This window comes from Bubalus kerabau, chromosome 1 (genome assembly GCF_029407905.1).
Source record: "Bubalus kerabau isolate K-KA32 ecotype Philippines breed swamp buffalo chromosome 1, PCC_UOA_SB_1v2, whole genome shotgun sequence".
In the NCBI taxonomy this organism is placed as follows: Eukaryota; Metazoa; Chordata; class Mammalia; order Artiodactyla; family Bovidae; genus Bubalus; species Bubalus kerabau.
Window position 1 is genome coordinate 148,728,374 of NC_073624.1, and position 14,718 is coordinate 148,743,091.

Consider the following 14,718-nt stretch of genomic DNA (forward strand, 5'->3'; position numbering starts at 1 on the left):
ATAAGTTAGTCTCTTCCAGTGGAGAGGCAATGGGAAAATGGTGGAACTAGGAATTAGAAACTGAGTCCTTCTTGTTTTTGCCCCTCTATTGTCCCATCAGAAAAGTGGGGGAACCATTTTTTCCTCAGGGCTTGTCCTTTAGAGGAAGAAGTCCCTACCCCTCACCCCTCAGTTTCCCATTCAATTCTGTTCTTCTAAGCTCAGCGAGGGGTCAGGCAAGGGACCTTTGGGGATCCACATCAAGAAGCTGTCCCAGGGACTTCCCTGATGGTCTAGTGGTTGAGAGTCTGCCTGCCGACACGGGGAACATGGGTTCAGTTCCCACATGCCATGTGGCAGCTGAGCCCATGAGCAACAGCTACTCGGCCTAGAGCCTGTGCTCCTCAAGAGAAGCCATCACAGTGAAAAGCCTGCATGCCACAGCTGGAGAGTGACCCCTGCTCGCCGCAACTGGAGAAAGCCTGTGCACAGCAACGAAGACCTGGCAGAGCCAAAAATAAATAAATAAATCTTAAAAAGAAAAAAAAAGAAGCTGTCCTGAGTCAGGAATGCAGCTTTCTGCCTGAAGTGGGAATTAACAGCCTTGAATGGAGGGCAGGTGCCCCCAGCCGCCAACCCTGATCGCTCTGCACTCTGTTCCAGGTGGACAGGTTCCTGTACCACATGCGCCTCTCCGATGAGACCCTTTTGGACATCATGGCTCGGTTCCAGGCAGAAATGCAGAAGGGCCTAGGGAAGGACACCAACCCCACAGCCTCGGTGAAGATGCTGCCCACCTTCGTCAGGGCCATTCCAGACGGCTCGGGTGAGTGAGGCTGGGGGGGCCAGGGACACTGCTCCCCCTGGCTCCCTTTTGGCTGATGGGTACCTGAAGTTGTCTCCTGTTTCCTGGCTTACCTCTCCACATATTCCCCCTCCCACCTTCCCGACTCCTGTAATGTTCCATATCAAAAGTTTGGAGCCAAAGTTCCAATACATCTTGCTTTCTTCCTGCCTGCCTTGGCCCTACGCATTATGTTCCCTCTCCTGCTAGAGCATCCCAACACTCTTCCCCTTATGAACACCAACCTGGCCTTTCCACCTTAGTGTAGAGATCACTGACTCCACCTGGGAAGCATCCCCATGCTGGGTTAGGTGCTTGTCACCCTGCTGTGTATGCGAGTCTTGACACTGGACCAATGCGACCTGAGGGCAGACTCTGCATCTTCTTCAAACAGTGCTCTGAGCGCTGCATAGTCCTGGATGCAGACTAGGCCTGAAATGTTTGCAGAACGGATAGTAAATGGCATTTCACTCCTAAGTACCTAGGTTCTGGGCTACAGATAGCAAGTAGTGGAAGATAGAATAGTGGAAAAAATACTAAATGGTCATTGAAGAAACCTGAGTTCTAGGCCCAGGTCTGTCATTGATCACTGACCTTTGGCAAAATGTTTAGCTTTGATTTTTCTATCTGTAAAATGTGTTCTCTCTTGGTGCTATAATAAGTTAGCACACACTTAGTAGCTCTAAACAACACACATTTATTCTCTTGCAGCCCCAGAGGTCAGAAGTCTGAGATGGGTCTATAATCAAGGGCTATCATCAAGATGTGGCTGAGCTGCATTCCTTGTGGAGGCTTTAGGGAAGCGTCTCTCTGTTTCCTCGAATTTCCCAGCTTTTCCTATGTTGCCTGGCTCATGCCCTTCCCATCTTCAAGCCCCAGTGTAGCATCTTCAGATCTCTGACTCTGACCCTTCTGCCTCCCTCTTCCATACTTTAAAACCCTGTGATTGCATTAGGCCAACTGATGAACAATTTTGATTCTATCTGCAACCTTCCTTCTTGTCACAGAACCTAATATATTCATAGGACCCATGATCAGGATGTAAACATCTTGTGGGAACTATTATTTTGCCATCAAACTGCTGTACTCTCAGCCTCTGGGTAAAGCCATAGGAAGGAAAGAAATTGGTATCTACTACACACCTCCTGTGGTCATGGGGTGCTAGGGACGCGCTGTCTCATACAATCCCCATAAAAACCCCATGGTGGAGCTCTTATCCCCAACTCAGATGAGAGCAATGAGGGCCAAGGGGCTCCCCCCAGTGTCAAGTCCCAGTGCTCCAACCAAGCTTCAGCAGGGGCTTTGGGCTTTCGAGGGAGCAAGGACTAAAGTTTAGGGAGCTCTCAGGGATCTTTGATTGGATTAGCAGGGCTCTGGGCCCCTCTGGGAGAACACGTAAGCCAAAGTTGCTTGACTCTGCCATGTGAGAGGCTCCTGGGAACTGTGATGGGAAAGACCCATTCCCTCGCTGGTGGGGGTTGTGTGGCATGGGCACTGTACCATGTGGAGAAATACAAGCTCTGAAGACAGACAGTCCTGCTTTGAAATCTCTGCTGAGTTCTGACACTGCTCTTTGAGAATGCTGAGAAGACTGTGGTCCTTGATGGGTCCTCTGGGGCCATTCAGAGAAGCACCTGAGTCCTGAGGTGTGTGTGTTGGGGAGCACCAGCTCAGAGTCCTCCTGGCTTCCAGTGCTTTGGCTCTTCTTGTAGAGGTGTGTCCCCAGAAGCAAGGGAAAGTGGCCTTCGATGGTCTGGAGGCTGCTGGCTGCTTCAGGAAGGTTTAGAAGTGAAACTGACCAAGTTTTAGAAATTACCTCCTCATCAGGCCAGGAGACGCCACCTCCTGTCTTCATGGTCTCGTCAGAGCCTCTCACTACACAATCTGTCTCACCAGGGATTCTGCAGCAGTGAGATCCCTGGGCCCAGAGTCCTTGTGGAGCCATATGCCTTTGTCAAGTCCCAGAACCACTGTACCCCTGTTCTCATTAGTAAAAGAGATGTGGCCAGTTTGTCCACCAACTTGTAGGTTTGGTAGCATCAGATGAGGTCATGTACAAGGAATGCTTGAAACTCTCCAAGATGTCCCAAGTGCTATGGAGCTCCTGTGAGCTCCTGGTCTGATTTCAGGATTATTTCCTAATCTCTTGGGGCCTCCATTTCTGAAATGTGTGCAGTTTCCAGAAGAAATCCTTCAGCTCTGGCCCACTCTAGTTTCCCCTCCTTCATCTGAACCTGCCTGAGGCGGGTAACCCGATAGAGCCTTAGTGACCTCTCGGCTGTCAGTCGGGGAGCTGCACTTGACTGTTCTTACAAGAGCCTTAAAAGCATGGTTGTGATTTGTGCCTTCTTCTCCACCAGTCACAAGGGAAGGGGGACAGGAAGTGCCCATCTTGTGATTTGAATGTGTCAGTGATTCTTTAGGCCCCTCTCCAGTGGCCTCTCTTCTTGACCTCTGCCTCCAGGCAGCCTGGAGGCTAAGCCTTGTGGGTGAGACCAGCAGCCACTGTGTTATCAGCTGAGGACCCCAGATGTCTGCACTGGGGCAAAGGTTCCACACTTGCCTAAGCATTTCCCAGGAGTCACCTGGGGGACTTCCCTGGTGGCTCAGATGGTAAAGTGTCTGCCTACAATGCGGGAGACCTGGGTTCGATCCCTGGGTTAGGAAGATCCCCTGGAGAAGGAAATGGTAGCCCACTCCTGTACTCTTGCCTGGAAAATCCCATGGATGGAGGAGCCAGGTAGGCTACAGTCCATGGGGTCGCAAAGAGTCGGACACAACTGAGTGACTTCACTTTCACTTCAATGGGATAATTCCTAAATATACAGTTTCCCAGGCTTCTCCCTTTGGAGATCGTGAATCTCCAGAAATCTACTCATTCAGTCCCTGTGCACCTTTGGGAGATGCTGCACTAGAGAGTGGAGAAGGAAAAGGGGCACAAGCCAGACATAGCACAAGCCAGGGCAGGAAAGCCCAATGTCTATGGTTTCAGCGTACCATGTGGCCACCTTGGCTACCAGATGACCTCTGGTATGCAGGACACTTCCATTTCTGTTTTTACTAGCAATTTCCCTCTGTGTTTTATTTCACATTTTACAAGGAATGAATCTGAATGGCCAGCTGGTCCCTTAGATTCAGGCAGCTGTGTCTAGGGTCACATGGTACCAAAAAAAGGCCATTTGGGTGACCAGACTGGTGTACATGGAGTTTCATTTATACATGCCTTGGGTATATGTCATGAAGTATGCCTGGTACATGCAGCCAATTTTCCAGCACAGTTAATTTTGTACGAAGACTTGTTGGTTCAAGGGTCTGCACACATGAGCTCCCATCCCAGATCTGTGGCTGATGCTAAAGACACTGGCAGGGTCCTAGGCAGGAATTCTGGCTGGATGGATGCTGATGACTGAGTTGAAGTCATCAGGGTGGGCCGCCTCACCCCAACACGTGTGTCATGACTACCGTCTTATTAATAGCATCTGTCTTATACTGGGCTAGGTCATGTTACATTTTCTCCTTTTGGAATGACTCTGGCCCAAAATATTAAGCATCCTTGGCTCCTTAAGGGCCAGGTTTAGGTGTTTGTCTCCCTTCCCTCCTAGAGTATTTTCTCTCTGTCCATGAGACTGAGGCTTGTATGAAGCTGGTTTCTCTTCCCTGAAATCCTCCTGTCTTTTCTGCCTTATTTGCATTTTGTGGAGTATCAACTCTCCCTTCCTGGTTGTGGTTGTTGTGGTGTGCTAGAATAAGCTCCATCCTCGAGGCTCGTTTCTTTCTTTTTTTTTAATTTTTGGATATGCTGGGTCTTTTTGCTGCCTGCAGGCTTTCTCTAGTTATGGTGTGTGGGCTTCTCATTGCAGCATTTTCCCTTGATGCAGAGCACAGGCTCTATATGTATGGGCTTCGGTAGTTACAGTGTGTGGGCTCAGTAGTTGTGGTGCGTGGTCTTAGTTGCTCTGCAGCATGTGGAATCTTTCCAGACCAGGGATTGAACCCATGCCCCTTGCATCAGCAGGCAGATTCTTATCCACTGTACCACCAGAGAAGTCTCTCAAGGCACATTTCTATTACCACCTGCCTAAAGTGTATTCACATTTCCCCTCTCCCAGTGAACACATTTATTCCCTACAGGATGGCCCAGTGGGCATGGCTGAGGCGCCAGAGGCAGGCAGACTTGGGTCACACCCCAACTTTGCCCTTCACTGGGAGGGTGCAAATCAACAGTCACACTTCTAGAGTCTTGGCACACGGGCATACCTGGCTTGTGGGGGTGTGAGATTTCATGTTTATCATGGTCCAACTTCTAATGCAAAGCTTGTGTATAGCAGACTCTCAGTAAATGATAACTTTTGGGGGTTTATATTTTTCATAGAAAATGGGGAATTTCTCTCCCTGGATCTTGGAGGATCCAAGTTTCGAGTCTTGAAGGTGCAAGTCTCTGAAGAGGGGAAACGAAATGTCCAGATGGAGAGTCAGTTTTACCCAACACCCAATGAAATCATCCGAGGGAATGGCACAGAGGTACCAAGGCCGGGGGCTCTGTGAAGGTGGTCCTTGGTACCAAGTTTCTGGATGACCTTAGCCCTGTGTGCTATGCTTTCTCTTCCCTGCAGCTGTTTGAATATGTAGCTGACTGTCTGGCAGATTTCATGAAGACCAAAGAACTGATGCAGAAGAAATTACCTCTTGGCCTAACCTTTTCCTTTCCCTGCAAACAGACTAAATTAGAAGAGGTAAGACTGGTGCAAGGGAGGGAATAAGCTGTGTAGGATTTGGGTTTGGGGCTGGAGAATGTGGCATGTGCGGGGGTCAGGCTGGGAACAGGAAAGATCAGCAGGAGTTTTCTTGTTTGTTTTTTCTTTGTTTTTAAACAGTGAGGCAGAGAATATGGTACCACGGCTGCCTTGAGTTTACATTTACCCTGGGCACAGCACAAGGAATGAAATGTTTTCACCACCAAGCTCAGTGGTTCTCAGACCTTGGTTTAGTCAGAACCCCTGGAGGGCTTGTTAAATACAGATTGCTGGGCCCCATGCAGGAGTTTCTTAACCAATGGAGCCTTAGATTTGTATTTTTAATATTCACTGGGTGGTATGGATGTTGTTGGTCTGGCGACCACACTCGGAAGCACTGACACAGTTAACTAGAATAAGAAGGGGAAGTGCATACCTGGTGTCTGGGATGTACTCTTAGCTGTGCAACTAGCCAGCTGGGCACTTGGGTAATCCACCTCTCTGTGCCTCAGATTATCGGTTTGTAAATGGGGAGAAGGTAAACCTGATCTTACGTGAATCTGTGAAAATAAATAAGGGGCCATATAACAGGACAGGGAGCTTTCTGGGGCCAGGAGGCTATTGTCTTGAATCAGGTCTCCTGCCTGGGGTGATGGTCCCTGAACTCTTGCTGCCCAGACAGGTCATGGCACCCAGCTCACAGCCAATCCATGGACCCATCTTGACTTGGGATGTGTTTGATGTTGTTGCCTTGAGACGTTTATTGATTATGGGATAGTGGAAAGGGAGTGGGTTTTCACGTTTAATAGACCTGGCTTTGAATCATGGCTCAGGACATGTTGTGTCCCCTGGGCAAGTTACTTAACTTCTTGGGTCCCTTGTTTTCTTATCTGTAAAACAGGGATACCGTCTACTCGCTGGGCTGAGGTGAAGCTTAGACAAAGCTTCTGTAATGTGCTGAGCACTGTGCCTGGTGTATCGATGGTAGCTTCAGTTTTAATGAATGTCCCCATACAACTTGTCTCTTCATGCTTTTGTACCTTGTCCCTCAACTAAACAGATATTTCTGGAGGACAGGCACTATTTTATATTGTTCTTCCTGTCCATTTCTAGGGTCTCAAGCACAGTGTCTTGTATTTAATAGCTGCTTGATAACTATCTGACAATTGAAAGGTGTAATCAATCTTTTACTGGGTTCCATTGAATGAGAATTTACCATCATCTATCTATACAGGATATGGGCTAAGGTTTACTGATTAGTTATTTTCTAAAGAAAGAATTGGTGGGGGGTGGAAATAGTGTAAAGGTTTCAGGAAAGTTAGAAGAGGCCAGGTGGAGCTTTGCTTGTCTTTGCAAGTTTAAAGGACAGAGTTCCCCCAAGTCAGTAGGGGCAGTGGGGGGAGTCAGGAAATCAGGCCTCAATTCTCCAGATAGTTAAACACTTCTTATTTGAGTTTAGGAACAGAGACCTTAAGAAGAAGGAAGATTATGATAATGATGATAGACTCTACCTCAGATTTTTATACTTGTACTATGTTGAACCCTCCATGTGTATAACCTCATTAAAATCCCAAAGCAATCATATGAGGCAGATAAAATTATTTCAATTTTATATTTGAAGAAACTGCAGTTCAGAGAGGTTAAGAGACTTATCCAAGGCCACACAGCCAAGAATTGCTCAGCTGAAGCTCACAAACTCTCTGGCCACACTGATTTTCCAAAAAGACAGAGCTCTAGAATGTTTAAAATGCCACCAGGTGACTCTCTGGTGATCCAGTGGTTTATTCTCTCTGCTCCCAGTGTAGGGGGGGTGCAGGCTTGGTCAGTGGTCAGAGAACTAAGATTTTTACATGCTGTGCAGCATGCCACACACCCCCTGCCCAGAAGTAAGTAAACAGAGTTGTTTTTAAAAAAATACCAACAGGTGCCTGAAAGCATTTTGACCCATTTTGTGTTGCATCCCAAGGAGAGTTTTCGGATGACATTTAAACTAGGAAAGGGTGGCTTGATTATATCAAGTAAAGGTGAAAATGTTTCTCTTCCAAGTCTAGTTGAATTACTTGCATTTTATAAAATTTCCTCCCAGGTTGCCTTTCAGAGAAGTCTAAAGCACAAAAGTTTCAGTCATAAGGAAATGCATTAGTAATAACAACCAAGAGTGGGCATAGCTGTTTAACCACGATTCTGCTGCATGTAAATTTGTGACATGAAAATAAGGGCTTTGGAGAAGGTGCAGTCTGATCGGCCATGTAGGTACAGAAGGAGGTGGGAAAGGGAAGACTTCATGAGGGGGTGTGACTGAGGAGGATTCTTTGTGACACTAAAAAACGATTAAAGAAGATCAGGGCATTGGACTTAAAGGACAAGGTCATTTTGTTGGTTTGTTTGTTTAAATGAGGAAACAGAAAAGTCTTAATCAAAGAAAAATTTCTGTGTGTGTATGTGTGTTTCTGATGATAAAATGGCAATATTTCTTAAAGGTAGGGGGGAAAAGAGAGAGAAAAGAGGGTCGGAATGGAAAACTTTAAAGAAGAAAATAGAAATCTCCTCTAATCCCAACCTTCAGAGATAGCCACTACTAGAATTATTGGGTTTTCCTTGCAGTCATGAAAGTGTTAGTCACTCAGTTGTGTCCGACTCTTTGGGATTCCATGGACTATAGCCTGTTAGCCTCCTCTGTCCATGGAAATATCCAGGCAAGAATACTGGAGTGGGTAGCCACTCCCTTCTCCAGGGGATGTTCCTCAACCAGAGACTGAGCCTGGGTTTCCTGAATTGCAGGCAGATTCATTTCTGTCTGAGCCCCTTGGAATTGTATCTATATTGAATACTGGTGCTATGCTGTATGTACAGCTTTTTTTCCCCACTTAACACTATGTCACATGCATTTATTCCCCACTCCCCCATTTATCTCCCCTTAACAGGTCCCACATTGTCCCTGGCATCCTTTTTGAGGGGATACCACCAAACAATCTCTCACTCCTCTGTCCAGCGGGCAGGAGTTACCATAGCCCAAGAGGGCAGAAGTTAGGGGGAGCTACCACTAGGTAGCGCTGTGGTGCAGGGGAAAAAACCTGATCTCTGAAGTTGGGGTGGGAGGTTAGAGGGGTGTGGGGGAGGGCGTTAGTTTCAGAAACCTGGTTACCAATTGGGCTCTCTCCTTCACTGACTATGAGACTTGGAGCAACTTCCTTCTTTTCTGAAGCTTGTCTGCTTTATTCCTAAACTGAGGGGGTGGGGCTAGTCAGGGAGTTTGTAAGTTTGGGCTCAAGTCCTCTCCACTAGGTAACCTTGGGCATTTTTTAATCTGCAAGTTCTCCTTCAGTCTGAAAAATCCTGTGATTATTTGCTATGTTAGACATGAAACTCTTTGAGAAATACCACTTGTAAGCAGATAATTGATAATGCATATTGAGATCCATTTTTCCAAGTTGGAATTAAGTCCCCAGAAGAGTCTTACAAGGTAACATGTTGGTTCTGTTTGTGGACCTGGCAAACTAGACATTCTGCACACATCATGTGTCTGCCACATTCCGGGTACTTCCATCAGAACACTCCTGTGGCAGGGAGGTGATGTTTCCATTTCCAGATGAGTAAACTGAGGCTCAGGGAGGTTAAATGACTTGGACACTGTACTGTGACCCCAAGCATTCTGACTCTGCAGCCACTGTTCTTTCTGCCCCTGTGTATAATATATTAAACTGCTCAGATGAGAGTAATACGCATGTCAAAATTATTAGAAAATGCCTCTAAGGAAATGAAAGAATTGGTGTGACTCAACTTAAAGAGAAGGCTACAGAGGACCCACTGTAGTAAGCATGAAATTTCTGCAGCTCAGTTTCAGAACTGAGTGCCTTCTTTATTTTGTCTGGATCTAATATCTTCCCCCAGGGTATCCTGCTTTCATGGACGAAGAAGTTTAAGGCGAGGGGAGTTCAGGGCACAGACGTAGTGAGCTCTCTGACCAATGCTATGAAAAGACACCAGGTAAGGAACCCATCTTAGTGGGGGGAGCTCTCCTAGTTCTGGCCCTTATCTCTTGTGGGGGTGGGGAAGGGTTGTCTTCTGCCGTGTCTGCCCTTGAAGGAGAATCAGAGAGGGACTTATCTTTAGAAAGTTCTCACTGTAGCACAGATGTGGCCAATTTGGATAAACCCTCCTGTGGGCCTGGTATGTGGCAATTACTGCTGAAGGGCGACCCAATACTTCCCTGGGACCTCCCCAGCTGCCACGGCCTCTTCAGGGGGTCTTGGGTAGACTTGATGCTGTGTAATGCTCCAGCCCTCACCTTTCCTCTCTGAGGCATGAAAGGTCATTTTCTTTCCTGTCTGGTTCTCTGTCCCATTTTCCACACCCTACTCATTGAATATCTCTATTTGTTGGATACATTTTACAATAATTTAAAGAACTATTAAAGTAAGCCATGCTCCTGGCAGAGCTGAGTACACAAATGAACCCAATTGACTTGTCACACTGACAATGTGAGAAATATTTTGAAATATACCCTTCCAGTCTTTTTTCTCTTTAAAGTTGCTATCATAGTGTTTTGTATACTTTTTCTCTTATTGTTTTCATTTTGCTTTAAAATGCTCTCCCAAACCTTGTGGAACCATGGTGCAATAACTCTAGTTGACTTGATAGAAGAGGAAACCCCTGGTGCTGTTCACGGAGAGGACTTGGCTGCGGCTGGTTAAAATGTCCCTGTGGGCGAGGACTTTGGTGTTTTCTCCTGGAGGCACCATTCCTCCTAGGATAAACATGATTCCTCAGCGTTCTTCAAGCACTGGCTGGAGTCCTGGAGATCTGTCCCTCATGTTGTCATTGCTCAGAGGCCTTCACCCATGAAACAGGAGCATGGGTTTCATTCACTCTTCAGTCTCAATTGCTCTTTTTCTCCCCTGAACCTTAAACCTTGACAAAGTCCTTCTTTCTTTTTTTTAACAATTTAAATTTTTTCTAGAAGATTATATAACTTAATTTCAATATACGGTCATTAGAAGAAACAGAAACAATAGAGAGGAATAACAGTGTATACATCACCAAATTGGGCCGACAACCTACGTCCACACTTGAATGACACTGGGAAGTCCCAAGTAATAGCAATCTGGAGCCCCAGCTGGGAAAAGGGTCCAAGGTGGTGCATTCGCACCATGGGTGAGACTTCAAATCGCAGTTCTGCTTATAAGCAGAAGCAGGGGCTTCTTCTTATAATTCCAGCCTGCAAACTGATACTATTAATCATTTTTCACATGAAAATGCAGCTCTGGCTTTTCTTTAACTTTTACATGCTATTCATTTCAACTTGTGAATCTTAAGATTCCTTAGACCCTGGGGTACTAGCGAGGTCTCCAGGGGCTTAAGAAAGTCCAAGACCCACTCCTTTTCTTATCTAAAGTGCCACTTGACTTGCTGGTAACCACCAGTGTGCTTGCAAGCAGACATGTAGTTCTGCCAAGGTCGGAAGTCAGTCAGAGGCCTGCTCCCCTAATTTTGAATCTTGAACAAGACTACCTCCATTTTAATTTCCCTAACAGTTCTTTCCTGTTTTGCTAGTTCATCTTGAGTCACAGGTGTGTAGGATCTAGGGGTCAGCAGGAAAAGTCAGAACATCTTGACTGAAGGCAGACAATGGCTGTGGGGCAAAGGCCTTTTTTCTTACAGGCAGGCCCAGAAGACAGGATCTAGTGATTCTCTCAACCAGGCACCTTTGTTACTTTTGCTTCCCCTATGGGGAAAAATAAGGAAATAGTGCCTCTCTCCCACACACTGATGCCCTCTGGGACTTGTGTTCCAACAGGACTTAGATGTGGACATTCTGGCTTTGGTCAACGACACCGTGGGGACCATGATGACGTGTGCCTATGACGATCCCTACTGCGAAGTTGGTGTCATCATTGGTAACTCAATTTGCCTTGCTCTTTGGAGGTGGTTTGAAAGGGGCTGGTTTGGGGCTTAGTTTCAGGAAACTCTGAGTAAATTCTGTGGGAAGAGTATTGGTGTTTTCTACTTAGAAGAAGCAACATAGGGAGATAGAAAATTAATACAGCATTCATTCAACAAGTGTTTACTGAGTGACCATTGTGTGCTAGGCCTTGGGCTCTGTGTTGGATTCTTGATGGTGAGAGTCCCAGAGATTCCTGTACTCATGAAATTTTCAGTGCAGAGGTGGGTGAGAGACCAAAAAGGCCTAAACAAATCACATTTCAGCTGGTTAGTGTGATGAGGAATATTAACCAGGGTGATGTGACTGAGAGGGAGGGCAGTGGGGTTGTGAGGTGAGACCTCACTGAGGGCTGACATTTGAGCAGGGACCTCTGTGATGAGGAGGAGGGAGCAAAGCAGAGATGGAGAGGAAGTGAATCCTGTGGCCTGTGAGAGGGGAATGAGTCTGGGCTGCTCGAGGAGCCCTAAAAGGCTGAATGGTTGTGAATCAAAGCGAGTGAGGCCATTCGGGTGAGAAAGAGTGGCTGGGACCGGGCAGATCACCGAGGACATGGGACACAGTCCCTGGAAGGTCTTTGACTTTAAACCCACGGGAGAGAAGGCACTAGAGGACTTTGGGTGGTGGATGGACAAGTGGGGTGTGCATTTTGGAAAAGCTCGTTTGGCTGCTGTGTAGAGAATCAACTACTGGTGCTAAGGCCAGCCAAGAGGCCACTGCGTTTTGTGGCGCAGGACTAGGGAGGCCTCAGCAAAGTGGGAGTGATCGTGGGTGGTCTCAACACCTGAGCTGGAAGGGGGCCCTCCCAGAGGGGTCCATGAAAAGGGTTGTGTGGGGTCAGTAAGGCCAGATGGACCGGATTTATAGGCTGTTCTCAAATGTCCCTTCAACCCTCCTATTCCTTTACTACTATTGGGGAAAGTTTTCTGACTTGTTTTTTCCTAATTTGCATCTCACTCTCCTCAGTCTGACTTTCCCAAAGAGCAGGATCTTTACATCTGGGGTCTTGATTTGCCTTCCAGTTTCTGGAGCCCCACACCTCAGAATGGGCCTGGCGCTTGCCCCGCATGGCACCTGCCACGGTCGGCTGTGTCTGTCTTACTGACTCTGTCTGATAACCTGCTAACTGGGTGCTAGTGTCTGTACTTTTCTGAGAAAAGCCTTTTCCAAATATTGTATTACAATCTGATTGCCTACGTCTCTTATTTCTCATGTTGCCTTTAAAATCCTGAGACTAAATATCAGCCAGGGAAAGATACTTAAAATTAAAACAACAATAACAACAACAACAAAATAGCTTTATTGGGACTTCCCTGGTAATCCTGTGGCTAAGACCCCACATTTCCACTGCAGGGGGCACAGGTTTGGCCCCTGGTTGGCCAACTAAGATCCCACATGCCATGTGTCACGGCCAAACAAAGACTACTTTTGAAGCAAAGGGTTTGAAGCATAAAAACCCTCTCAATTAGGTAATAATTAGTGATTTTAGTGAATTTATAGAGTTTTTTAATCATCACCACAGTCCAGCTGGAACGCTTCCATCATCCCAATATATCTCAAACAGGTTGTGCCTCAAACAGGCTGCAGAGCCACTCCTCACTACTCAAGTGTTTGAGGCATTTCCTTGGAGTGAATTTATGTTTGAATAATGCATGTTGTTCTCTTATGTGATAGCTCATCACTGTCAAAGATAAGGATGTAGCTTATGCTAGGAACAATTTGTGGCAGGCTATGAGTAAGGAATATTTTTAGTATCAAATAGAGAAGAGGCTAAGTAGCACAGGGAAAGGATTAAAAATATTAGTGAGTCGGTGAATTTTTAAAAACATGAGATTCAGTTTACTCATCCTCCTCTCCATAAATGTGCTCAGTCAGCTTTCATACATATTCATCAGGGACTTCTTCACAATTGATTCCATTCATAACAGCACACCATTAACACCCTGACAAGTGTGGACTTGACATGTCAGCTTTATTCCTCATGAACTCCCGGGCTTCCCAAAGCTGCTTCCCTCAGCAAGAACCAGCCCCGGGAGTGGATCAAAAGCACTTTGTGGTGCTTTCAGAGGACTCTCGGGCGGTTGAGGGCTTCCTCTGTCTTTGCCCAGATGGGAGCCCTCAAGTCTGTTCGTTTTCTCTCTGCTCCCTCGTCCAGGTACCGGCACCAACGCCTGCTACATGGAGGACATGAGCAACATCGACCTGGTGGAGGGCGACGAGGGGAGGATGTGCGTCAACACCGAGTGGGGGGCCTTCGGGGACGACGGGGCCCTGGAGGACATCCGCACCGAGTTCGACCGGGAGCTGGACCTCGGCTCTCTTAACCCCGGGAAGCAGCTGTGAGTACCCTGTGCTGTAATCTGGGCATCGGCACCGGTGACTGTCCACTCACTCAGGTACGCTTCATACCTGGGAGACTCCTTAGCTGTCGCTTGTTCTCCATCACAGGGAGTTTAAGAGGCAAGGCTTGTATTGATATTTCAGTTTCACCAGATAGATGAGGAAAGGGAAGCCAAAGAAACTGAGTGATTTGTCCCAGGTCATATCCCTGATCAAATTCAATCCAGAGGCAGGGGAGCTACAGCTGTGAACCCGGTGACTCAAGTCCTGCCTTTTTGGCCCATTGGAATGAATGGTCACAGAACAAATCAGTGCAGCCCGAGGAAGCACACATTCCTCATTTGTGTCTCAGGGCTCCCCTGCACCTCACTTTCTCCTAGGCCTCATCGCAAAGCACCTGGTGTGAGTCCCTCCCGGCCTCAGGTCTCATGGAGACTTCCTGCATTCTCATCCCACGCCCACATGTGGTATAAGCCTTCAGGGTCTGCCTCAGCTCTGACTGTATGCTAAGCTCCCTGAAGGCAGCCACACTTGGGAATTCCTTTCCTTTCTACACACAGCGTCTTTACACGTTGTTGCAGCTTTAAGTGTTTGTTAAAAAACAAACAAAAAGTGTCTGTTGAATGAAAAAATGCGATTTTAAAAAATAATTTCAGATTTATAGAAAAGTAGTGAGAATAGTACAACTTTCAGTCAAATTCCCAAATAGTAACATTCTATCTGTGTGTATATGTATATACACAGACACACACAATATACACCTGTATAAAACATACACCTGTGTAAACACATGTCTGAATGAAATTATTTTTCTGAACCATCTGAGACTACAATTGCAAATGTAGTATGCCTTCACCCCTAAATACTTCAGAGTATTACCT

General features: G+C 46.7%; 1 protein-coding gene across 1 annotated transcript in view; it reads left to right on the forward strand.

The window, feature by feature from the left end:
• Positions 1-14,718, forward strand: part of HKDC1 (hexokinase domain containing 1) — a 42,631-nt gene that overhangs the window by 6,622 nt on the left and 21,291 nt on the right. The window contains exons 2-7 of the mRNA XM_055534840.1: positions 643-805; positions 5,196-5,344; positions 5,437-5,556; positions 9,448-9,543; positions 11,354-11,453; positions 13,653-13,836. Coding sequence (XP_055390815.1) covers positions 643-805; positions 5,196-5,344; positions 5,437-5,556; positions 9,448-9,543; positions 11,354-11,453; positions 13,653-13,836 — 812 coding nt within the window. The remainder of the gene's footprint in view (positions 1-642; positions 806-5,195; positions 5,345-5,436; positions 5,557-9,447; positions 9,544-11,353; positions 11,454-13,652; positions 13,837-14,718) is intronic.